Raw genomic sequence first — 25,051 nt, 5'->3', positions numbered from 1 at the left:
GTATGGTCCTAAGTGTAGTTTGTGGTAACTCAAATAAGCGTCATAAGTCAGTGACTACCTGTAAATGGAATCATACAATATGTAGGCTTTTGTGTCTGACTTCTTTCACTTGGCATAATGTTTTCACGGTTAACCCATGTTATAGTATCAGTACTTCACTCCTTTTTATGGCTGAATAATATTCCATCGTATGTATATACCACATTTTGTTTACCCATTCGTCAGCTGACGGACATTTGTGTTATATAGGACTGCTATGCACATTCTTGTACAAGTTTTTGTTTTGAGTAGCTGTTTTCAATTACTGGATCATGTGCTATTTCTATGTTTAACTCTTTGAGGACCCACCAAACTTTCCACAGTCATTGCACCATTTTACATTCCCCCCAACAATGGATGGGGGTTCCAATTTCTCCGCATCCTACCAACACTTGCTGCTTTATTTTTTCATTTTTTAAATAGCGATCCTAGTGGGTGTGAAGTGGTATCTCATTTTGGGTTTGATTTGCATTTCCCTAATGACATCTCCCCATAGGCTTGTTGGCCATTTGTATATCTTCTTTGAAAAATGTCTATTCAAGTCCTTTGCCCATGTTTTAATTAGGTTCTTTTTGTTATTGAATTGTAAACTTTCTTTCTTGAGAAGGTTATCTAATGTCTATTTTTTCCCCAAAGGGCAAACTTTTTTTTGTTTGTTTTATTATTCCAGTTTTTCTGTTTCAACTCATTAATTTATCTATATGAATTCCTTCCTTTTGCTTTCCTTTGGTTTATTTTGTTGTTCTTCTAACATCTACAGTTAAGATGTTTAATTCATATATTTTCATTCTTTTTTGTATCTCCTTTACTTTTAAATCAACAAAGAGAAGAAAATCCCAAAGTCAAGTTCAAACAGTCACGATGGCGACAGGCTACTATCACGTACTGCCAATGCTCGGGCAAGATACGCAACCTTTAAAACAGCTGGTTGGATCAATATGTGGAGGTAAGGGAGTGGAGTGAACCCAAGAGAAGAGGTGTCGGGGTGGTTTTAATGTACCAGGTGGAATCTCCAGGTCTTAGGTTTAGGAGGTTCAGTTCCTGAATCGCCATACTCCACAACAAGTGAACACCTTCTCCCCTCTCGTCCCCAATCCAATGCAGTAATACACAGCTTCTGATGGATAAGCCACTCAGAGTTCAAATCTAATCATGAAGGTGCTGTAGCTTGAGATCACTCACAAGAAAACGGATGTGAGAGCCAAGGATCTATGGCACAGGCGAGACGCACAGGAGGAACTCAGAGTCCCCGGGAGCAGGACACGCTGAAGGACATTAAAGGGACTAGTTTTTGTGAACAAAAAGTTGTTCCCATGGACATCAGAGGGTTAGTGACAGGATATCAATGCAAGGGTTATGTTTCTCTTGGACCAGAAGAAGAGGACAGATTCCAAATTACATTCCATGGCAGAAGGAAGAGGGGATGAGTCCATCATGTAAATATGGCTCTCCAAAGAAAAGGGGAGGCATTAGCAAACGCCCACACGGATGGAACCTCGTTAGGGGCTTAACAAACCACACTTCTAACCCCAGTTCACAACTGAAGACGCAGGCTCAGAGAGAAACAGAGTTTGATTCACCATAGATATTTCTTCACCATTTGGGGGAAGTCTGCCTGAACTAATCACAAATAAAACACAGCCCACTTAGAATACAATTTCAATACTTGCAGAATAATGATTAGCAGATTAACAAAGTGCTGTCTCACAACATGTTTTGGGAAAATTATTTCGGTTATCGGGCAAGAATAATTTTAGTGATCACATAACTAATGTGTCTAAATGGCTTTTTTAGGGTATTTAAAAGTACATGAAGAGTCAGTAAATATAGGTTAGACACCTCTTGTTAACAGACTTGTCTCTTAGAAATAAGGACATGGTTGCAACTTAGTTTATATTGGGATAACTCCAAAGTCTTTATCAGTGGAGTCTGAGTTCTTGGGTCACCTCTCAAGTCTTAGCAATCTCCCTGCCTAATTCAAAGCCCATCACATCCTTTTCAGAACACAGTGAGAAATTCCCGGCTGTGGCAGATGACATGTGCTGGTCTGAGTTCTCTTTACATAATTCCTCTTGACCTAGTCCACCAGTTTCTTTATGGGTGGGAGAAGAAATGAGAATGACATACCAGTTGCCCAGTTAATACTAACTGAAGGAAGATAAATCCCAAACTTTAAAGAAGTACACTCTTTGATCTAGCAATTCCAATTCTGGGGATTTACCCTGAAGATACAACTGCACACATGCAATGAACATGGATGTTTACAGTAGTGAAAAACTGGAAACAACTTAAATATATATCATTAGAAAGTTACTTAAATAAATTACAGTATAATAATAGCTCTGCTACTGAGAGCTAGTCAAACTTTTAGACTTTACATGTGCCTTGGTTTCCTCATCTGTAAAACGGGTTAACAGTTTCACCTCTTAGGGCTGTTTTGGGACTGTATAGATTAACATCAGCTTAGCACTCAGAATAACACCTCGTGGTGTTATCATTATTACTGTTATGTTATTATTGCATTCACATAATGGAATTTTATACAGCTAATACAAGGAAGCAGGGACATCTAGATAGAGCGATGTAGGAAGATCCTCAAGATATATTGTTTTAAAATCTTAAAAATGGAGTGAATAGATTTTGAAAGAAAAGCACACACGTACACACACCGTAAGTACATGCACAGAAGGTGCCCGGCAAGAAACACGTCAAACTGCTCATGGTAATTAACTCTAGAAAACGGCTTGGTAGGAGAGACTGAGGGCTTTTACTTTGGGGAGTGGGCAGCTTAAAAAATGTTACCTTTACAAGGGCTGTAGGATATACAATTCTAAAAAGTTGTTGCCATTAGTGGTTTTCCATTTCAGTCAGGAAAAGTGAAGGGACACTGAGAAATTAATTGATTTGATTCAGTTAGAAGCACCCGGCCTGTCTAACTTCAAAGAACCAATCTCGGGTTTGGGAGCTTTTATCAAAATAAGGCCAAGCTGGCCAAGTGGCAATATGGAGGTCCCTAAGAAGACAAAATCCTATAGTCACACAAACCTTTCTCTCTGGTATACTGTAAACCCAAATCAAAGATACCAGAGGCAGCCAAAGGGAGCTGGAGACCCATCTGTGGGTACTGACCCTAGCCCACTGTCAGACAAGACTGGAACCGGCCACACTTGCTACAACGGGTAGGACTGTGGTCAGCGTGCCCCAGCCACATTCCACAGACACAACACGGACAAGGACAGATCAATTTCGAGTAGCACACGAGAGCAGCTTCCGCCTCTCAGACTTTCTCTGGGAAGCCTTACCATCTTGCTTTTCACGAGCTCCTCGATCGCACTGACAAGCTCGGCGGCACTCGGTGTTTCGGAGCTGGTGGGACGGACTAACAACCGAGAAGAGGCCTAAGGAAGAAGTGCAGAAAGAGACAGGGCGGAGGGGGATGCCTCGCGTTAGTAACCAGACAGACAATACGTGCTCTGCGTGCTCCATCTCTTTTTAAAAGTATCCAGACAAAAAGACCACAGGTTTGTCTTTGTTTGCATTTATTTAAAGCCATCCTTTTTAATTTACAATATTCTGACAGGAAACATTAAATAAGACCTGCTCTGGAATACACGTGGAAAGCAGACCAAGTCTGTTTTCAATCCGCGGTCATGTAACATCGTAAGGCTTTTCAAAGAGGTGACTGGGCAGGGAATAGTCTAGCAGTAACTTTTGCAACTGCTGGCCAGGCTATCGGTTAAGGAGAAAAAAAGAAAAGAAAAGAAATACAGAGTCTGATCAACGGAAGAATGAAAGACTTAAGGTCTAATGAGTGAATCCTTAAATAATCGGGAACAGAAACGGCGTAATAAAAATGGCTTAACTGTGTTTCTGGGGTTGAGAAAAGAACCAAAGAAAAAAGAAAGGAAAGGAGCCAGGGAGCACTGACCAGACAGAGAGGAGAGAGGGGACAAGCTCACCATTTTCTGTCCATCCATTTCCCCAAGATTAGTGCAGAGTACAGAAGATCTGTGGCCTCACAAGCTACCAGATGCCATTTATGGCTAGAATAGAGGGCGTAAAGCGGTCAACAGGAACGGGGGCTGGGGGCGGGGCTGCTCAGGTCCAGACTCAGTAATTAGCAAACAGGGTGTGTTTGCATATTACTCGAGCTGTTGTGGATTAACTGGGAACTGGAAGAGGGCGTAATATGAACCTTGTGTCATATTAAGGACAGCAGGGATGCATGCAACACAGGTTAGCTGTCCTAACCGTGCCGTTCCCACAGGAGACACATGGGTTTATACATGTACCACGGGGCTTTCACATGTGTGGGTCAGAATGTGCACTTTGCAAAACAAATGTGGGTGTGGTCTAACGAAGCTTGGAATATGGAGGGAAGAAAATAAAGGGGCGGGTTGTAAAACAAAAAAGTCAAATGGCAAGGTAAGGAAACTGAGCCAAAACAGACACAGAACACAAATCAACGTAAGGCTGCAGTGAAAGTTTACAAAAAGAGAAAACAGAACAGAACAAAAAATTAGTCACAAGGTAATACACTGTCTGGGAATATCACTATCGACTTTTTTGTTAATGAAGAATTGCTACTGATAATACTCGATGAGGTAACACAGCAACCCATACGTGAGTCTGGCAAACAGAAGACTAGAGTGCAGCTCACTCCTTAATGGAGAAAACCACTCTCTTATTTGGTGAATACGTCAATGTGGCCTCACACTTCACTGATGGATAACCACCCAGGTTCAAGCATTTCCGTTTTCTCCTCTTGAGAAAGGTATAGCTTAGAATGTTCCACCTAAATAGCTTAGGAGTTGTCATAAAAACAGCCCAGCCCCTGTGTTGGGCCAGTCACTCTCTGTGCACAGAGGGACCAGGTCCTTTCTCACCTGGGGGCCTCCCTTCCTGCCCACCCCCCCACAGTGCACAACCACCTAACTAGGTTCTTCACTTGCAGCCATCCCTCTCAGGCCCGCAGCCCCCTTACACTGGCCTAAGGGCTAAAAAGGGAGGAGGAGTCAGAACTCTATAAAGAGTCAGAACTCTATAAAGAAGGGGCTGAGAAATGTCTGATTTTGGATAAATCTAATGCTGGACTTGACTCGGCTGCCATTGCTGGGCTCACAGAGGTCAGTTACTGGCGTGTGGGAGATTCTTGGTCAGCAAAACACAGGCAACCCAGCAAGCGCCTGCTTTATTACTGATGAGAAGGGGGGAAGAGAAAAAGAAAAAAAAAACAGGGAAGAATGGAGGGGAAAAATGTGGAAAACATCTGTTTTATTCAGAAGACGTAGTTACTGCCAAAACCAAACCAAGACAAAAGCAAAATCACCAGTAATGACTTCACAGCATGGTTTTCAACACCTGACAATTCTGAGGAGCACAATGGGGCCAGGCTGTTAGACAGGAGGGGCAGGCTACATTGACCAGGTTTCCTTTTTTTGATTTTGTACTCAAGGTTCTGCAATTGGGATGCTCAAGATTATTCAGGCTATGAGAGAGAGGACTCAAGAGAAAAAGTGATTTCTTGGCCTGAAGCCTTTGCATATATCCAAAGAGAAGATTCACGGCTCATGACTCACCCCTACACTCCTGTAACTGTTCCCACACTCCAGTATGTATGCTGATCCTACAGACTCATCTTTGGTGTGCTGGGAAAGTACATGGACAGCAAAATAACCTCATCTGAAAACACAAACCCGCGTGCCAAAACGGCCCACAGAGAGAACGAGGCCTAGTGCTGGTCCCGTGTCTGCAGACTGCCTGTGATTTCTCTGACTGTTCTCTCCGGGATTCTTGTCCATGCAGGCAGGAAAATTAAAATCCCTTTAAAAGCAACCATTACTGAAGGATCTTTAGAATGCATGGGCCTATTGATACGACCACACATGCGTGAGAAACTGCACTCGGGGACTGTTTATTCTAAATGGACTTTGTTATTTACACTTGTGGGGAGAAGAGAAGCCGAGTCTACCTGGAAAAAAAAGCACCGTGTCTCCCCGGGCTCTTTTACATAACCACAGAGGCTCGAGCTCCTGCAGGGAGGCTGGTGGGCAGCTCTGACCCCGGGGATCCCGTCTCCCTTACCTTGTCATCCTGCGAGTCCGGCTGGAGGAGGCTGTGCTGCTGAATGGCCATGGGTGGGGGCAGAGGCACGGCGTCAGCCCCCTCCTCCCCCTCCTCTTCTCCACAGCTCTGCATCCCGGAGGAGGAGGACTTGGAGAGGGTGCCGCTGCTGAGACCCTCGTTCCGGCCCCTCTGAAACCAAACCAGTACGTGTGTGTTACATTCTAGGCCATGACTGGACACTGAGCCCTACGGGGTTAACTGGGAAACTGCAGCAAAGGCAGCAACTGAGAGGACGGAAGTCGGGAACAAATGTGACTTTTCATTCCCAGCCTTCGATCCAACTGTCTTGCCTGCCAACTTGGACAAGAGAAGCCAGTGAGTGTGTTTTTTGAAGGGACTGCCGACGTGATCCGTCTGGCTCTGAACACAGCTCATCTTCAACCAGCCAGCCACAAAAAAGCTTCAAAAATGTGAACCACAATTCTCACGTCAATTCCATTCATTTGGGCTAGCTCATTTTGTTTTTTACTTAAAGAGTAAAATTTACTGAAACAATGAAATGAGGATATAAAAAAATTACAATCTGAAATGCATTTTAAGAATCTGAATTAAGTATCACATTCATTTTTCTCTGTTTCTGCCTTTAGGAAAAAAAAATCAGTTTTGTTTCTACTAAGAAGACAGAGATTTAAAAAATAGATCTGTGAACACGTTAATAAACCTGCTCCAGTTGAAAGCCAATGACAAAAATATGCTCAGGAGTAAAACCAGAGGAAAATATAAATCTGCAAAAGAAATGAAATGATAGAAGCTCTCTCTTCCTTCTCTGCCTTTTTCTTTGTCCAGCCTGGGAGGGACTTGGGGAGTCTAAGCCAGAACCCCCAAGGGCATCTCACCAATGGACCCTTACTGAAAGGTCCACCTTGTGGATCACGAGGGACTACTGTTCCTTGCAGCAGAGCTTAAAGCCCCTCTGAACAGATGAACATTTAAAAACGCCCGGTGACTTACAGAGGTTTATCTTCGGTGATGTGGGAATATTCCAGCGTTTAAAGCCATCAACTGTTAAACGAAAGGTCGATGGTTCGAAACCATCAGTGGCTCCGTGGGAGAAAGCTACGGCAGTCTGCTCCGTAAGGATTTACGGTGTGGTGCCATAGATGGTGTCTCTGTGGCTTTTCTAGCCATGGTCTTGTAACTCCCACCCAAAGGACTGGGCAGGGCTGTGCAGATATGGTAACTGTGGCCTACCAAGGGGACTGGTCAGTTTTGCCATCCTGCTAGGCTCGAAATCAGCCACCCCAGAGGTGGGAAAGAAAAGGGCCCACTACCACGAAGGAAGGAGAGACCGGCAGGAGAAACCTGCAGGAGATGGCGAAGTGGGCTTCCTGGCCCACAGTGTGAGAAAGCTGAGTACCTTCTGGCAGAGACTGAAGGTCAGGGAGAGGTGTGCCTGCGAGCACAGCTGAAAAGAGGCTGTCCTGATGGAAGACTGTATCCTGAGTGTTCCTGAGCTTAAACTATAGCCTGTTACTTCCCTAATAAACCCCATAATTTTAAGTATGGTCTGTGAGTTCTGTGCGGCCATTGCAATGAATTATCGAACCCAGTAGAGAGTGCGGTGGGAGGGGTGATTGGTGTCAGAATTGGTAAAGATGGCGGAGAGGAGGCATGTCTGGCCTCTGCCTCATAGGAATCAGCCTTGGGCTGTTGATCTAGATTCTCCTTCCCCCTTGCAAAGTTAGAGAAGATGAGACACCGCCCCCATGCTGTTTTCGCAACAGCCTTGGAAACCCTAAGGGGTCACTATGAGTAGGAATTGACTCGATGGCAGTGGGTGGTGGTAGCGGGTACTACTGGGTTAGCAAAATAAATGAGATATTTTATACTCAGGATAAGATATAAGTGTAGACAGTGAGGGAAAATAAATAGGAGGATGCAAACATTCCACAAATCCTTCCAAGGCGTTTTAGTGCTAACTCAGGGACTTCTTAACCCTTTGCAACCCTAAGCGGCACCTACTGGCTTTACCTACATGGCAGACATGAAGGAGAGCGGGGCTGCAGTAGCTCAGCACCCACTTCCTTCGAGAGCAGGTAGGGGGTGGCCAAGCCTCAGCAGAAAAGCTCACGGTTGTCTGATTTCTTTATCAGAAGCCATGGGTTGGGCTCGACCATGCTTAAGTAGGAGCAACTATTTCAAGTCCTATTCCCACTGAGTCTAACAGTCGGCTTAGCGGAGAGCTTAATGGGCATACACGACGTTCATGATTTCTGGGTACGTGTGCAAAACATGTAATTAAAACTAAGGTAAAAGTAGGAGAGAGTCCCTGGGTGGCACAAATGGTTAACATGCTCGGCTGCTAACAGAAAGGCTGGGGGTTTGAGTCCACCTAGAGGTGCCTTGGAAGAAAGGCCTGGCCATCTACTTCTGAAAAATCAGCCTTTGAAAAGTGCTATGGAGCACAGTTCTACTCTGACACGCATGGGATCAGCAGCAGTCAGAGGAGACTCCACGGCGACTGACAAAGAGGAAAACAGAACCAAATCAGTTTATGTTGTTGCTGGTTGCCATCAAGTCCATTCTGACTCATGGTGACCCCGGGTATGCAGAGTAGAACTGCTCCATAGCGTTTTCAAGGCTGACCTTTTGAAAGCAGATGGCCAGGCCTGTCTTCTGAGGCTCCTCGAGGGGAGTCTGAACCACCAACCTTTCAGCTAGTAGTCAAGTGTTTTATCCAGGGATTCCTTTCCTCACAAGACAAGCAACTAATTCCTGCAACTTAGACAGAGAGAGGGGGCAATGTGCAAGTAGGGGTCTAGTCTTTGGCCTTGCACCATTTAAACCAGCCAAGGTTAAGCCCACACAGACCCTCACCTCTTCAATGGTCTCGTCCTGTGGTGTGGCCGCACTGTCATCCGAGTCTTTCTGAGAGCCCGCGTCGACACTCTTGCGGACCTCCCTGCTCTTCTTGTGCTTGTGGGCCAGCTTCTTTACGTGCCCATCAGCCTTGCCACTGCTGAGGCGCCGCACGGGGCTCGTGAGCCACTTCCTCAGGGTGTTCCCTGGACGCTTGGGGCCAGGTGAGCTTTGGGCCCCAATCATATGGGGCTGAAGAGACGCTACGGATGCCGGTGGACTGGCATCGTTACTGGAAACGGAGAGCGAGTCTGTCAGGACGAGAAAGAAACAAGTTTTACTGAACATCACACAAATCCTTCCAGCGTGGAAGTCCATGCTTTCAGGGCACCGTTTTTCCAGACACTTTAGTACCACTCAGCGGTGTGTGGAGCACAGACAGACTGCTGAGAGCTTGGTTAACTGGCTTCACCACCAGGGTGCAAATATAAGAGATCACCACACACACACACACACACTCTCTCTCTCAGTGTTTACCAGATTTGAGTTTTGCTGGAGATGACCTTTTTCAAGATGCACCTCCCTCCAAAAAGACCTGCACACCAGCAGTCCTGAAGGCCAGTACCACCCTCACACACGTAAAATGTTATCATCACGCAAAACATCACAAAGACATTGGGAGGCAGAATTTTAAATCAGGTTGATGCGTTTTCTTGATAAACTAATATGAAGAAGAATTGAAAGGAAATAAAATTTTTTTAAGCTACATCAATTGACATCACAAATGAATCCTGTTAGATAAATGTATTAGTTTGACTCACTATCAGTGAATAAAAGTACAAGTCTGTAACTTTACATGTAAAGGTATAGCTTTGGGTGGATTTGACCCAATCAGGCTTAGTGACAATCAGCACACATTTGGAAGGTTGCTTCATTCAATGTCAAGGATAAAGGCCGTGGCTGCACAAAGAGTAAAGCTCGGGGCTTGCTGGGAGGCCAAGCCCCTGACTTACTGGTCACAGCTGGGCTCCCTTGAACCATGCAAACATACAGCATCTTTACTATCAGCCTCAGCAGAGTCACTTCACATGATGCAGTAATTATCAGCAATAACTGAAAATACAGCAACGCATTTTAAAAAGAAATGTGAGGAGGTGGAGTCCTCCTCAAATAACTAAAATTCTCTACAGAGAATACGTCCAAATGAACCTTGTCACTGGATCTCAAAAAACTAAACCCAGCCAAGCCTGGGCTGACGATTTCTCAAGAGAAGAAAAACTGGAACCAAAAAATTCAGGTAACAGCACTCAGCAAATCCACAGAACTGTGCTGAGGCGCTATTTCACAATCTGAAGACCAGTGACCTGGGAACTTGCCCGGCCCCTCCTGGGCCCTTCACACTGGCTCTACCACAATTAAACGGAATAAAATACTTTAGAAAATGGAATGATGGGGAAGGGTAAAATCATTCGCTGTGCTTGTTAATTTCTTAAATCTTTTGAAGTCTTAAAAGTAAATTAAAATCAATCTTTGGAAATATTCCTTTAGGCAGACACCTGTATTAGCTGTATTTACTTCTGCAGCACCAGAGACAATTGCACGCTGCAGTTGAAAGCAAGGGAGTTAATTCCTTCCAATCCTGCGATTATGTGCACAGTCAGCGCCCGTTTCCCACTGACGCTCCAGACGCCTGGACTAGACAGTGGATACCACCCGTCTAATTGCAGTCCGTTCCCTGATCAGCCCAGCCCACGGATTGGTAAAGGTTATAATCTTCCATAAGCAGATGACGCGTTTTAAGCAGGGCCACTCATTCTTAAAAATCTAGTTTCTCAGAGGCAGACTTTGATTAAAAAATAATCAATATTACATTCTGGTTTAGAATAACCTCCCTCCCACGTACGTATATAAGCTCAAAACAAACAAACAAAACATCGCCATTGAGTTGATTCTGACTTGTAGTGATTCTATACGACAGAGCAGAGCTGCCCCACAGAGTTTCAAAGGAGCACCTGTTGGATTTGAACTGCTAACCTATTGGTTGGCAGCCATAGCTCTTAACCACTATGTTACCAGGGCTAAGAGCTATTAACACGTTTCCATACTGACAAACAAGCTTTACTCTTCACCAGGTGCTCCTGGAAGAGGCAAAGAAGGATGAAATCATTAAGTTAAAGCATTCATGCACTTAATACCACCTGGGAACCTTCTCAGGTGCCCATCTAGGATAAAAGGTGAGTGAGGCAGACGCGGTCCCTAACTTCAGGGACTCTTGGTGTGGTGACTACAGAAAGGACAAAGAGAGGAGGACGGTTTGGATAATTCACGTGCCCTGTGACAATTTATTCACTTTTTTTTTTCTTTTAAGCTCCAACTATTGTCAAGACCCTGTGCTGGGCACAACAGGTGACAAATTCACAGTCATTCACTGGCCACAACTCGGAGCCACACCCTGTGCTTCCCACTGGGACAGAGAAGAAAAAATCTGGTCTCTTCACTCATGGGACCCACCATGTAGTGTTTCCTGGGATCACATAACTGTCACGCCTGCAAGAATGTGACACATAGTATAAGAGAGGCACAAACCCTGTGCGAGGCTGAGAAAGGGAGACCAGTGGAGGCACCAAGGAAGGCTTCATGGAGGAGGTGGCACTGACCTACTCTGAATGAGCTGGGGCTGAGTAATCCATGCACTACTAGATCATGGAACCTAAGCTCCACGAGGTCAGGGGCTTCATCTGCCTTGGTTCTTGACGATCTCCTAGGGCCCTCACATGGTGCCTGCATACAGGAGGCACTCATTAAGTGCTGGATGGAAATGTCAGAAATCACCAGCAGAAGGAAGGGAGCAAGCTAATTCACAGTCTATACTTTAAAGACAGCCATTTCTCTGACATATATTCATTACATAACTGCGTAAGGTGAGGAATTATCAAGGTGACAGAAGGTGGAGGTCGGGAGAGATGGGCTTGGATGTGACAGGTCTCACTAATGGAGGGAGCTGTGCCATCCCTTGGGGGAAATGAGGAGGCCAGGAAAAGACCAGGGCTCACTGGGAATAAAACTAAACCGAGTGTGTAGGTTTTAACACTCGTAAGCAGGATACTTACAGCACCTAGGCCTACGATATCAATTTCACATGTCTTTGGGCCCAAAAGTGAGACTGTGGAGGAATCTGGAAACGGAGCAATGAAGCATATAAGAACCCTAAGTGAAAAGAGGATGCCTATCAAGAATTCTGAGTCTCTTTGCCCAACCTAAGTGTGCGAGGTTATGAAGAAGACAGCAAGTGCTGGAGGGCTCGTGAGGGTTGTGGGCAGGGACCTGGGCAATCTCTCTGCAGTATGAAGACTGCCCCACTGCTCAGCAGACCCAACAGCCTTTGGAGGGATGAGAGAATGAACTGCAGTCAAATGACAATGCTTTGGAGGACCCAGCTGGCTTGACAAGGATGACACACAGGGTGTTTTGGCCTTGCCCAGGAAAGGATCTGCTTGCTGTAAAATGGTTTCAGGAGAACAAGAGACATCACTTCCTTGCTTCTCTCTGTGAGCTCAGCTGCACAGGATTTGGTTCTCTGTACTTTGGGAAGCGGGTCTCAAAAGAGATTTCCTCCTCAGCTGGCAGGTCAGGTATTAAAACCCGGCAGTGGCCTAACCGTGCCTCCGATGGGCAGGAAGTAAGCAGAGTGCTCAAACAGGGGCTCACCGGAGCCACAGATGAGACGCTCGGGTACCTGTGGCTCTGCCATTCTGAAGGGAACAAGCAGTTCTCGGCCTGAGTTCCATTTATCAAATTACTTAAGCGACAGTATTTCACTGTGCCAGAATAATTATGGCTTAGAAAAATGCTAGCAGCAACTGGCAATTACAAACTAAGAATGGAACTCTGTTCAATTTTTTATTTTACCTTGAAAAAAAATTTATTTTCGGAAGTCTGATAATGTACAGGGAAAATTTCCCCACCCACCTCTAAAATCCATCACCTATCAGTTTATCATATGGTGGTGGCTTACATGTTGCTGTTATGCTGGAAGCTAGATCACTGGAATTTCACATACCAGCAGGGTCACCCATGGCAGACAGGTTTCAGCGGAGCTTCCAGACTGAGAGAGACTAGGAAGAAAGGCCTGACAGTCTGCTTCTGGAAACTAGCCAATGAAAACCCTATGGAACGCGACAGATCGTTGTCTGACTCACTTCGGATACGTCATCAGAAGGCATCGATCGCTGGAGGCAGACATCATGTTTTGTGAAGTAGAGGGCCAGTGAGGGAAACTCTTCCTGGGATGGACTGCCACAACAGCTATAACAATGAACTTGAACATGCTGGCAATCGTGAGGATGAAACAGAGCCAGGCAGTATTTCACTCTCTTGTGCACAAGGTTGCTGTGGGTCAGAGTCAACTCAACAGCAGCTATCCATTCATCCATCCGTCCATCTATCCGTCTTCTCTAAAACTAGCACACATTTTGTCTAGGGCAAATCTGATACATTAGTCACCATGCTGGGCGACTAGCAATAAAAACAATAACCAAAAAAGAAGTAAACTAGATAAATGACACCTTGTCTGTGTACTGTCTTTAACAATGATGCTCAATACTTCATGTTACTTAATACTCTTGAAAATACAATAAACTAGGTACTTCTTTCTTTCCAATATAGAAACTCTTTTTGCCTAAATCAGTGATTTGCGTGTAACACCCAGATTCTGCACTTTTTGCTGGGTTGTGATACAATGCATAAAATCAGCAGCTTAAAAAGCTCAAAACTTATTGGAACTCAGCAGAGTCATTAACAGAAGGGAACACAGTGCCTGCTGTTATTTGAGCTCTATGAAGAACAGACTCTGCCCTCTAAACCAGCCGCTCTATTGCACATTTTAACTGAATTCACATGTCCCAACAGTATCTCAGTAGAATTAAGATCTCCACTGTTACTGGGCACAAACTAGACACAAAGAATGCAACAAACAGCTTTAGAGCTCTTAGGTCTCTTCAGGAAAATCTCAAATTACTGGTCTGCACACAGCTGCCTTCTCCCAGTAAAGCTCCTGGTGGCGGTGATGTGCTCGTGTTTGCCAGTATGGCCTGAGTGTCCATCGCCCAGAAGAAGACACTTCTCAGGGTGTGTCCCTCTTCCTCTAGGCACGGTTTTCTCATCTGAAAAAATCCACCATCACACCAGCTGCCGTCGAGTTGATTCCGACTCACGGTGACCCCATGTCGGCAGAGTAGAACTGCTCCATGGGATTTTCAAGGCTGAGACCTAGTGGAAGTGGAGCACCAGGCCTTTCTTCTGCAGCATCTGTGGGTGGATCTGACCACCAACCTTCTGGTTAACAGTCAAGTGCTTAAGTGGCTGCGCCACGCAGGAACTCCTCTCTGAGACCTAGCCTTTCTGCTCAGGGCTGGACTGCGATGGGCCAATCCGACAGCAAGAGCAATCTCCAGAAGACAGAGCCCTATGGCCACATCTCTGTGTAACCCTTCGTGACAGCACTCCGTAACTGTGTTAGGAAACCCTGCCTGTCCACACAGGAAGTGACCATGACACTAGACCCCAAGCTTCCTGCGTGCGGGGACCATGCCTGTCTTGTCCGTGACTACACGCCCTGCCGCCTGCAGGATGCCTGGCACGCCTGTGGAGTGCAGTAAATACAGGTTGAAAGAAAGATGCCAGAACGCATGAATCAATTACTAGTCACAGACTCTGAGCCAGTTTCGCTTTTCCCAGACTTAGCGCACCAGCTGGTCATGTAAGTCAACCATTATGACTCAGGGGTGTGTCCTAGTAATTTAAAAAAGTATCAACTTTATTGAAGTACATAATTCACACATCATACAATTCATCCATTTAACGTACATAATTGAGTGGTTTTTTAGTATATTCGCAACTATCAATCTTTGGACATTTTCACGTTCTTAATCATTTTTGTAACTGCAAGCCTAGACTGGTGTCTGGGACATCCCATCTGTGGATTATGAGGCACGAACGAAGCAACCTAGATGAATGATTTCATTCTGCTTCTACATATCTTTTTAAACAACCTGTCCTTTAATTAAGGGGCCAAAGCAAACTTTAGCATAAAGAGACAGTATCAGCACCCGATGGTCATTTAAAAACATGCCCCAGTGTGTACATGAGAAAGCCATTTGTGATCTGCTTAAAACCGCAAGGGAGAAATCCAATTAAAGTTTATCTCCTCTCATTTTGGAGGGGGAAAAAAAATCCACATAAATGGCTTCTTTGCTGAAGTCAGAGTTCACACAAAGTCCATGCTACATTTCTCCTTTAAAAAGAGAAAGAACAAAAGCTAAAAGAAAAAAAGAAGGGTGGGGTGGGGTGGGGGGAGGAGCAGGAGTCCGACCCTCAGCCCCACAGGAAAGACAGCCACCAAGTGAACACACACACTGCTGGGAGAAGAGAAATCTTCCATTCCCAGTCTGTAAGCATGGGACATCTGTGATTAATGAAACACTTGTTTTTTTTTTAAATTTAAGAAAAAAAGAAATGACTGTATCCTGTTAGCTTCAGGCCAAGAAGAATCCCAGTTGCTTTTAGCCCTCTCTCATTGTCCCAACGGTCAAAAGTCTTAAGGACGTCTCTAAGTGTTCTAGAATAAAACTAAGGAGCCCTGGTGGTGCAGCGGTTAAGCGCTCAGCTGGTATATAATCAAAAGGTCTGCGGTTTGAACACACCAGCAGCTTAGAGGGAGAAAAGACCTAGCGATCCATCTGTAAAGATTACAGCCTAGGAAACCCTATGGGCAGTTCTACCCCGTCACATGGGGTCACGGTGAGTTGGAATTGACTCCACGGCACCTAACAACAACAGAGTGAAATTGGATTACAGTGTATGGGAGTAAACCAAAGAACTCCAGGCCCTGAAGATGAGAGCCCTTCACCACAGCGGGCGCACTTCCTCATTTCATAATCTCAACGGAAGATGAGATCCAGGAAAGCAGATCTTGGCTGCTCGGTTTACAGCACACCCCTAGAGCCAAGAGCCTGCCTGGCACGCGCAGGTGTCTAATAAATACATGCTGAGCGAGTACTTTACGGACTAACAGACACATAAAGGCCATGGAGCCCAGATTCAATTCCACCTCTGTCCAGTGCTGGTTGGGGTATCTTACAAGGCTGGTTCTTGACCTTCTTTGGCTTCAGTTTCCTGATGTGTAAAATGACATGATTCCTCCTGCCATACCAGGCTGCTGGGAGGAGTAATTGGAGCAAAAATGTACAAAAAAGGTCTTTGTAAATTTAAAGGTTAACAAAAATATGGAGCAATACTTACATTTTTGCATGGAAAATGACACTGCAAAAGGCAAGGAAGGACATTGCAAAAGGATAAAGTGCAGCAGAGAGTGGGGTGACGGCCCGTTGGAAGGACGCACCCTGGGCCAAGAGCAGGAGGAGGAACAGGGGGGACCCAATGGCCAGCTTGCTTGGGTGCTGGTGTCACACTCACATGGCTTTACTGTGTCATTGTACATGTGCTGTGACAGGCGTCCCTCCCACCACGTGATGTTAGCCACATGCACCCCCGGGACCAGGGCTAAAGGTCCTGGCACGTCTTATGAGGCGACACCACCCCAGATGCATACACTCAGCACTGGGAGTTTTTCCAATAGGGATGCCTCATAGTTCACCTTCTCCTCCAAGTTTTCTGAGTAAATTGATTGTTACCTCTGTACTTTTTGATACTGGATATTAATTTCCTGCTTTTGCAATCAAGGTCACGTTCATTGGAATTAAATAACGTCCCTTCCAAAGACCCTCCCAAAACGGCCTCAGCTAGTTAGTTCTCAAGAAAGATATTTTCATCGTTCTGTCCACTGCTGTTAGCTGCGGTTGAGTTGATTCTGATTCATGACGACCCATGTGTCTTGTCCATTGTCCACCGTACGTGTTCAAAAATATCTGTCAAATAACGATGCAATGATGCCCTGATAAATTCTCTAACCAAGACAAGCCTAACTCAGAGGCACATTTTCAAAGCAAAGTGGTAATTTAAAGTTCTACTTGCAAGGACTTAAAGAAATGTTTATTTAGCAGTCATTGCTATTTACTAGAGAAAGACTAATGACAGAGAAAAAAGATTCAAGGACACTTTGGAGCCGCTGCTTCTAAAGTCTGAAGTAATCCCGGCAGGCTATGTGAGGAGAGACCTGGATTAATCAGCGGCGCCTGGGCTTCGGCAGTTTCTCAGACCTCTGTTCATCGAGAACTCAATGTAGGGGACCCCACTTTTATTCAGAAAGTTCTTCCACCATACCAGGAAGCTGGTAATGTCCATGTGAAAATCATAATTTACTTATAAAGCAAAAAAGCAAGTATGCTGCTAGCTTGTGACTGCTGACAATTATGCTTCAAGTAATCTACGGCAGAATTTTCTGGGTAAGTTGATTGTTGCCTCTGTACTTTTCAATACTAGATATTAACTTCCTGCTTTTGGAATCAAAGTCACATTTATTGCGAGTAAAAAAAAAAAATCATGATACACTAGAAATTCTCTTGCAGATCACATACAAAAAGGAGCTAATTTGTAAATTATTCTTCCAGGCGCAGCTCCCAGGGACTGCAGCTTCCATTTGTTTTATGCAGTGAGTGTGTAACTGTCTCCACAGGAATGAGATGACGACGGAGGAGACAAAGCTGTTGGCGGATTTTAGGTAACAAAGAGGAAACTAACCTGCCCAGTGAGGATGGTGACACTTTCAATGGCTCAGAATACAGAAGCAAGTATGTTGATAGTATTAAATCTATACTTGTGACTAAGTATCTGAAAACTTTGCTTGACTAACTTCGTGCCAGTCACTTTGTTCTTACATATGTTCCTAGACCTCCTGTCTATGAGGGCCAGTGGTTCTTAATTTGTTCCTCAGCAAAACGAAGATACATCAAGGGTGGAAAACACCAGTCTCCTGTTGGACGAGGTCCCCTGGGTGAGTTATTCTCCTCTTTGTGTGCGCCTAGACTCCTCTGGCTCTAACTGTCATGGTAACGTCAGGTTAGTGCAAGAAATCACCTTTAAAAAGTTTAGGAGCTGTGCAGAGGCGCTGAGCACTAGTTTGGGGGATGACAAAAACTGACAGAAGAAGCCCTGGTGGCACAGTAGTTAAGTGCTCGTTTGCTAACTGAAAGGTCGGCGGTTTTAACCCACCAGCTGCTCCATGGGAGAAAGATGTGGCAGTATGCTTCCATAAATATTACAGCCTTGGAAACCTTATGCAGCAGCTCAACCCTGTCCTATAGCATTACTGTGAGTAGCGACTGACTCGAGGCCAGCGGGTTTGGTTTGGTTTTGGTTCTGAATGACTGAAGGCTGAAAGGTATGACAAGAGAATATAATAAAAGTAAATTTTACACATGTTGCAATCTGATACAGAGTTGGCCCTTAATATAAATACGTGAACTTTGTATTTTGCTTTCAAAAATGAAATAAGTACAGAAAACATGGAGATAAATGATAAATACCTCAGCTTTTAAAAAAAATTAATAACCTGTACATCTATGGAAAGAAACAATGGAGAAACTCAGTACCATCTGTCAGAACAAGCCAGGGATCGACTGCAGAACAGAACATCAATTGCTCATATGCAAGTTCAAGATGAAACGAAAGAAAATTTAGAACAAGTCCACAAAAGCCGAAGTATGATCTTGAGCATAACCCACGTGAATTTAGAGACCATCTCAAGAACAGATGTGACGCACTGAATGCTAATGACTGAAGACCAGACGAGTTGTGGCATGACATCAAGAACATCATACTTGGAGAAAGCAAAAGGTCATTAAAAAGACAGAAAGAAAAGACCAAAATGGATGTCAGAAGAGAGTCTGAAACTTGCTCTTGAATGCAGAGTAGCTAAAGCAAATGGAAGAAATGATGAAGTAAAAGAGCTGAACAGAAGATTTCAAAAGGGCTGCTCGAGAAGACAAAGTATTATAATGACATGTGCAAAGAGCTGGAGATAGAAAACTAAAAGGGAAGAACACGCTTGGCATTTCTCAAGCTGAAAAAACTGAAGAAGAAACTCAGTGCTTTGAATTGCAATAGTGAAGGATTCTAGGGGCAAAAACTTGAATGATGCAGGAAGCATCAAAAGAAGATAGAAAGAATACACAGTCACTGTACCAAAAAAGAATTGGTCAGCATTCAACCATATTAGGAGGTATCATATGATCAAGAACTTACGGTATTGAAGGAAGAAGTCCAAGCTGCACTGAAGGCACTGGCAAAAAACAAGGCTCCAGGAATTAAATTAAACTGAATTTCAGAATTGACGAAATATCCATTGAGATGTTTTGACAAATGGATGCAATGCTAGATATGCTCTATTGTCTATGTCAAGAAATTCGGAAGACAGCTAACCTGGACAACTTACTGGAAAAGAGGCATATACACGTTCATTCCAAAGAAAGGCGATCCAACAGAACATGGAAATTACCAAACGATATCATTAATATCACACGCCAAGTAAAATTCTGCTGAAGATAATTCAAAAATGGTTGCAGTAGTACATTGACAGGGAATTGCCAGAATTCAAGTTGGATTCAGAAGAGGATGTGGAACAAGGGATATTACTACTGATGTCAGGTGATCCTGGCTGAAAGCAGAGAGTATCAGAAAGATACTTACCTGTGTTTTATTGACTACACAAAGGTATTGGACTGTGTGGATCATAAACAAATTATGGATAACATTGTGAAAAGTGGGAGTTCCAGAACACTTAATTGTGCTCATGAGGAACCTGTACATAGAACAAGAGGCAGTCGTTTGAATAGAACAAAGGGATACTGTGTGGTTTAAAATCAGAAAAGGTGTGCACCAGGACTGTATCCTTTCACCACACTTATTCAATCTGTATGCTGGGCAAATGATCTGAGAAGCTGGACTATATAAAGAATAACGCCATATCAGGATTGGAGGAAGACTCCTTAACAACTTGTGATATGCGGATGACACAAGCTTGCTTGCTGAAAAGCAAAGAGGACTTGAAGCACTTACTGATGAAGATCAAAGACTACGGCCTTCAGTACGGATTACACCTCAACATAAAGAAAACAAAAATCCTTACAATTTGGACCCATAAGCAACATCATGACAAACAGAAAAAATACTGAAGTAGTCAAGGATTTAATTTTACTTGCATCCACAATCAATGCTAAGGGAAGTATCAGTCGAGAAACCAAACAGCAAATTATATTGGGCAAATCTGCCACAAAAGGCCTCTTTAAAGGGTTAAAAAAAGAAAGATGTCGTTTTGAGGAATAAGGTGCCTCTGACCCAAGCCCTAGTATTTTCAATCCCCTCGTATGCATGTGAAAGCTGGACAATGAATAAGGACGGCTGAACGGAACTGGTGCGTTTGAATTATAGTACTGGTGAAGAATACTGACTATACCATGGACTGGCAAGAGAACAAACAAACTGGTCTTGGAGGAAGTAGAGCCAGAATGCTCCTTAGAAGCGAGGATGATGAGTCTTAGTCTCACATACTATGGACTTGTTATCAGTTCCTGGAGAAAAACATCATGCTTGGTAAAGTTAAAAAAAAAAAAAAAAGGCCAGTGAAAATGAGGAAGCTATTCAATGAGATGGATTGACACGGTGGCTACATAATGGGCTCAAACATAGCAATGACTGTGTGGGTGAAGCAGGACTGGGCAGCATTTCCTTCTGTTGTATGCAGGGTCACTAGGAGTCAGAACCGACTTGATGGCACTTGACAACAACAGATTTCACCAGGCGCCCAGCACAGTATCACCACGGCTCATGCTGTAATGAAGAACATATGGTCTTTGCTGCCCGAGAAAATGCACATAAATGACCACCAGGCACAGTGCTAGTGCTCTCTGTGCAGCCCCTTGCACAAATTCACACGGGAACCCTTACCAGCAGCCTCCTCCAGGTGACCCCGAATGTCAGAACACTGTGTAGTCCCTGGCATCAATTACAACTGACTTAGCTAAAATTGATTGCTCTTCCTTTTTCTTTGTGAAGATTGAAAGGATGCACATACACACACATAACATACATACATATAGACATAGATACACACATACACACTAGACATACACGTACGGGCACACATACAACAGACACACGCATACGCCAGACAGACACAGATACATGCACACACTAGACATACACATGGCACACATACAGCAGATACAACATACACACACAGACACTACACACACCTAGACACATAAACACCAGACATACATACACACAAATACATGTAACAGACACACGCAACACACAGACATTAGACATACATATGTAGACACACACTAGACATAGAGACACACATACACACTCACATACACACACAACAGACACACACGTGCATGTACCAGACAGACACACACTGACATACACTCCTTCTCCCACCGTCTCCGTTTTGTGCTCTAGTCTTAGCGAGTCACCTGATTTCGCATCACGAGGTAACAGCTGGGGTCCCAGACATGCAGGCCTGGTAAGGTCCGCCTCACCAAACAGCCACCTGCAAATCTGCTGTTTTGACTCTTTGAGAATCTCCAAATGAGACTGACTCTTCGGGTGGTTTCTGAAAACACTTAAAGCATTACCTAAGCATTGAAAAAGGTGGCTATGTCAACAAATGCAAACCTTTGAGCACTGTTTTTCCATTCAAACTTCTTGGGAGGGGATACTAACCTGTCAGTGTTTCCAGTCAGGAAGCCATCTCATTTTAAAGGTCTTCCTTTTTATTTTCACTGCTTGAATTTCCAATAAAGGAACAAAATAATGAGGAAACAGTCATTACTGACAGTGGACAATGGAAAGGTTGGAGTTAGTGTGGAACCCTGAACAGAAGAAGGCCTGGCTCATCTGATGGATGCGGCCTGCTCTCAGCATGTGTGTACCTGCAGCCGGTGGACAGTCTGTCAGCAGGCTGCTGGTCTCCAAGAAAAGATGGGCCTGTGACTAAATGCTGAAAAGGGCAACTGTAGCAACACGAGGCCCACAGAGAAATCGAGTCACAGCCAATGCACCTTACGCTTCTCCAGGAGTTTCTCTGCTCACCTATAAACTGCCCCTCATCACACTGGCTGTGAGCAGAACTTGTCTGCCTGCCTCATGTCTAGACGGGACAGCCAGTATGCTGGGTCACTGCTCGCCTGGCTGACACCTGGATACGGGAAGGCCACGGTTATACACATGAGAGAGGGGCAAAAGGGTTCTTCCCCTCCTGTTTTAACCCCATTTTCATGCTGGGACTCCTTTTTACTATGCTCTTTCTTGGTCTGGACACACACTGGCTCTATCTGAGGAGAGTTTCTGGCCCAGTCCCCATCTTCTGGGAAGGATGGGACCATATTCTCAGCTTTGTATGTGAGTCAGTCCCTAAAAATATATATTTTGGGGAGTAAACAGCAGGTGTTTTCTACAACCAAAAGTCTAAGCTGTCACACGGGGGGAGTAAACCCCTGAGGAACTACCGACCAGTGGTGACTGAGAGGGAATTTGGACTCATTCCTGACTTTTAGACAAAGACAAAAGCAGATGTGTCAAGATAGCTTTGCTGGATGAAAGAAAGTTTTTAAAGAAAATTATGATTAATGAGACTGGAAACACACACAGAGCGAGCTGAAGAGGTTAAGGTCTGACACAGCTTGCTGACGCACCTCCCGCCCTGGCCTGCACTCTTGCTGCACATTCTATAGAGCTCCTCAGTATTTGCCAGGGGACATTAAAAAGAGAAGAGGTAACAGCATCAGTCCTCTCGTGAAATGGCCCACACCGTGGCACGGCTCCCCTCAAGGAGTCCCGACAGGAGTGGCTGTCCTCAGCCTGAAGCCCACTGAGAACAGAGACCGAGGCAGGAAATCCCCCCTAAACTCTGGGGATCCAGACGGTCACTCCGAGTTAGCTGTGTAGGAGGGGAACCCGTGGGACCCACAGCCATGCAGGCCCCCCAAGGCAGGCAATGAATCGCTTCCTGTGGCCTGTTGCTCTTGGCTCTGGTTCCTGTACATGCTCAGAAACCAAGCAGCCTGCTGCATGAATGCTCCTCTATTCATTTGGCCTTTTAGATGCCTAGGTCCTCTCTTTCCCCAAAAGTCAAAAGGTTGCTCTAGTCGCAAAATTAATCGACATTAATATCACTTACGAGATTGTTACAAACACAAATCTGGCGTGTTTACCTGACTATTAGCATTTAGTATGCTGCTGACTGAGGGACAAGGAGGCTCTCTCTGTTACAAATTAGTGGGTGGTTGATTGTTCAATCCTCTGCTTGGGGAATTATTCTCCAAGACGATACAGTGCTCGTCACTGCCCTGAACAGACGAACCTCGCTGGTGGGAACAGAAGGTTAATTCTGGGGAAGTCAGCAATCACATGATGCTCACGCTACATTCCAGCCTTCTGATTCTGCCTCTCAGAGGTTCTGACACTGCTGGAAATATGAACGTCTAACTCACGGGTATAAAAATTCCTGATATTAAACACACCGTTAGTTCTAAAACCTCTAGTCTTATTTGAAGAAAGTGTACATTGGGAGCTGTATTCTTCACAATGAATACTTATACTTTTGGTTACAAAGTGAAATAACTTAAGCTGCCTTCCTAAAGAGGAAACTGAAAAATTCTGGGGGGCAAGCAGTAGACATTTTATGATGAAAATGATTTTACACGAAGCAGGGGACAAACAAAAGACATTCTCGTGCGAAACTGTTTAAGAGAACATTCTGCAGTTATCTAACAATGTGACTGATTTATTTCAGGAGGTGACAGATTTCTCTTCATTCATATATATTTATTATTATTTTAAATTAAGACCAGATTCAGAATGTTGGCGTGCAACAGTCTTTTATCTACGTTCTAGAAAATCTATGAATTGCATAAGAACATACATAACCAAATATGCTATACCCTATGCAAACTTAAAATGTTTTCACGGGGCCACATAACAATATACTCATTTTTTATGCAGTATTAAGGAAAAACAAAAACCAAACAAAAACTGGCCTTGCAATGTTCTGAACGGAGCCTGCCAAACAGTGCCACTCTTCACATCAACCACAAGGCGGGTTAGCTGAGGTTTCAGAGTCTGAAGGGATGGGACATCAGCTTAGGAAGACTCACAGCTGTGGAGAATGAGGAACTTGGCAGCTTTCTCCCCACAAGCCACAAAGCAAATGTTCAGTACGTTATATTCTAGGGTCCCTGGTTTTTTGGTTCAAAAACAAAGAAAGAGAAAGCCCTAACCAATTAGAAATTCTTTTTACAATTATATTTTAGTAACACCTCAATCAAAAGCAAGGCGTTGCTGTAACTAAAGCTAAGCTCTATAAAATGGAATTTAAATGTCAGGCACACACGTGAGAAGGTAGAAAGCTTAACGCACGCATTTCTGCATTGCTACAACCCATTTCCAAGCACAAAAAGGATTAAGGCATGCAATCCGATGACCTTATCTTCTTTGGTTTTATGACATCTTGTCCCCCACTCCCCCATAAGCAGTGAATGGTACTGAATTTTGTTTTTAAATGGTAATCACTAATTTGTAATTTCTTGAGGGCTGCCCCACTCCCTTTCCAAGTCATCACATAGTAAAATGATAACAAGAAACGCCAAAGATTAAAAGGAAAAGAGGTTGGAAGGACTGTCTTGGAGTTGCTTGTGTATCCAGCATGGACTGAGGTCTCTGTGTAACATGATGCCTGTGCCTCAGGTGCAGTGCCTGATCCAAGGACATGCCAACTTGGAAGAACTCCCAGACCTCCTGGTCAACCAGCCTTCCTATTGAGGACTCTTCCACACTGCTGTTTTATTCAAGCAGCTGGGGAGCTCCAGTGGGACGAAGGGAGGAAGGGAGGCTGGAGTTATTCCAGGAAGAAACAAAGCAGCTCGGAGACAAAGGGGAATGAAAAGAACGCCTCTGCTAAGAACACCCATGGGCGCGCAAACCTTGTGCTGGGCTTTCATTAGCGCCCTGTGTGATAAAATGGCTCGGCCACAGACCAGCAGGAAAAAACCAAACAGTGAAAGACAGAGGTGGGGTGGAGAACTCCTGGGGTTCCTGCCCTAGGCTGGCTTTCTTTTTAGCTGGG

The 25,051-nt window shown here is 44.5% G+C and overlaps 1 protein-coding gene across 3 annotated transcripts in view; it reads right to left on the bottom strand.

Annotated features, from left to right (window-relative positions):
- Nucleotides 1-25,051, bottom strand: part of TRIO (trio Rho guanine nucleotide exchange factor) — a 423,568-nt gene that overhangs the window by 36,973 nt on the left and 361,544 nt on the right. For 2 of the 3 annotated variants that reach the window (XM_049861241.1, XM_049861258.1), the window contains 3 exons: nt 8,983-9,275; nt 6,124-6,294; nt 3,342-3,437 (listed from right to left, as the gene is read on the bottom strand). In XM_049861241.1, the coding sequence (XP_049717198.1) occupies nt 3,342-3,437; nt 6,124-6,294; nt 8,983-9,275 (560 nt within the window). The remainder of the gene's footprint in view (nt 1-3,341; nt 3,438-6,123; nt 6,295-8,982; nt 9,276-25,051) is intronic. The other variant, XM_049861250.1, reaches the window with a different exon arrangement.

Source organism: Elephas maximus, chromosome 2 (genome assembly GCF_024166365.1).
Source record: "Elephas maximus indicus isolate mEleMax1 chromosome 2, mEleMax1 primary haplotype, whole genome shotgun sequence".
NCBI classification, from domain to species: domain Eukaryota; kingdom Metazoa; phylum Chordata; class Mammalia; order Proboscidea; family Elephantidae; genus Elephas; species Elephas maximus.
The sequence above is the reverse complement of the archived record's forward strand: the minus strand, read 5'-3'. Positions and strand labels throughout refer to the sequence as shown.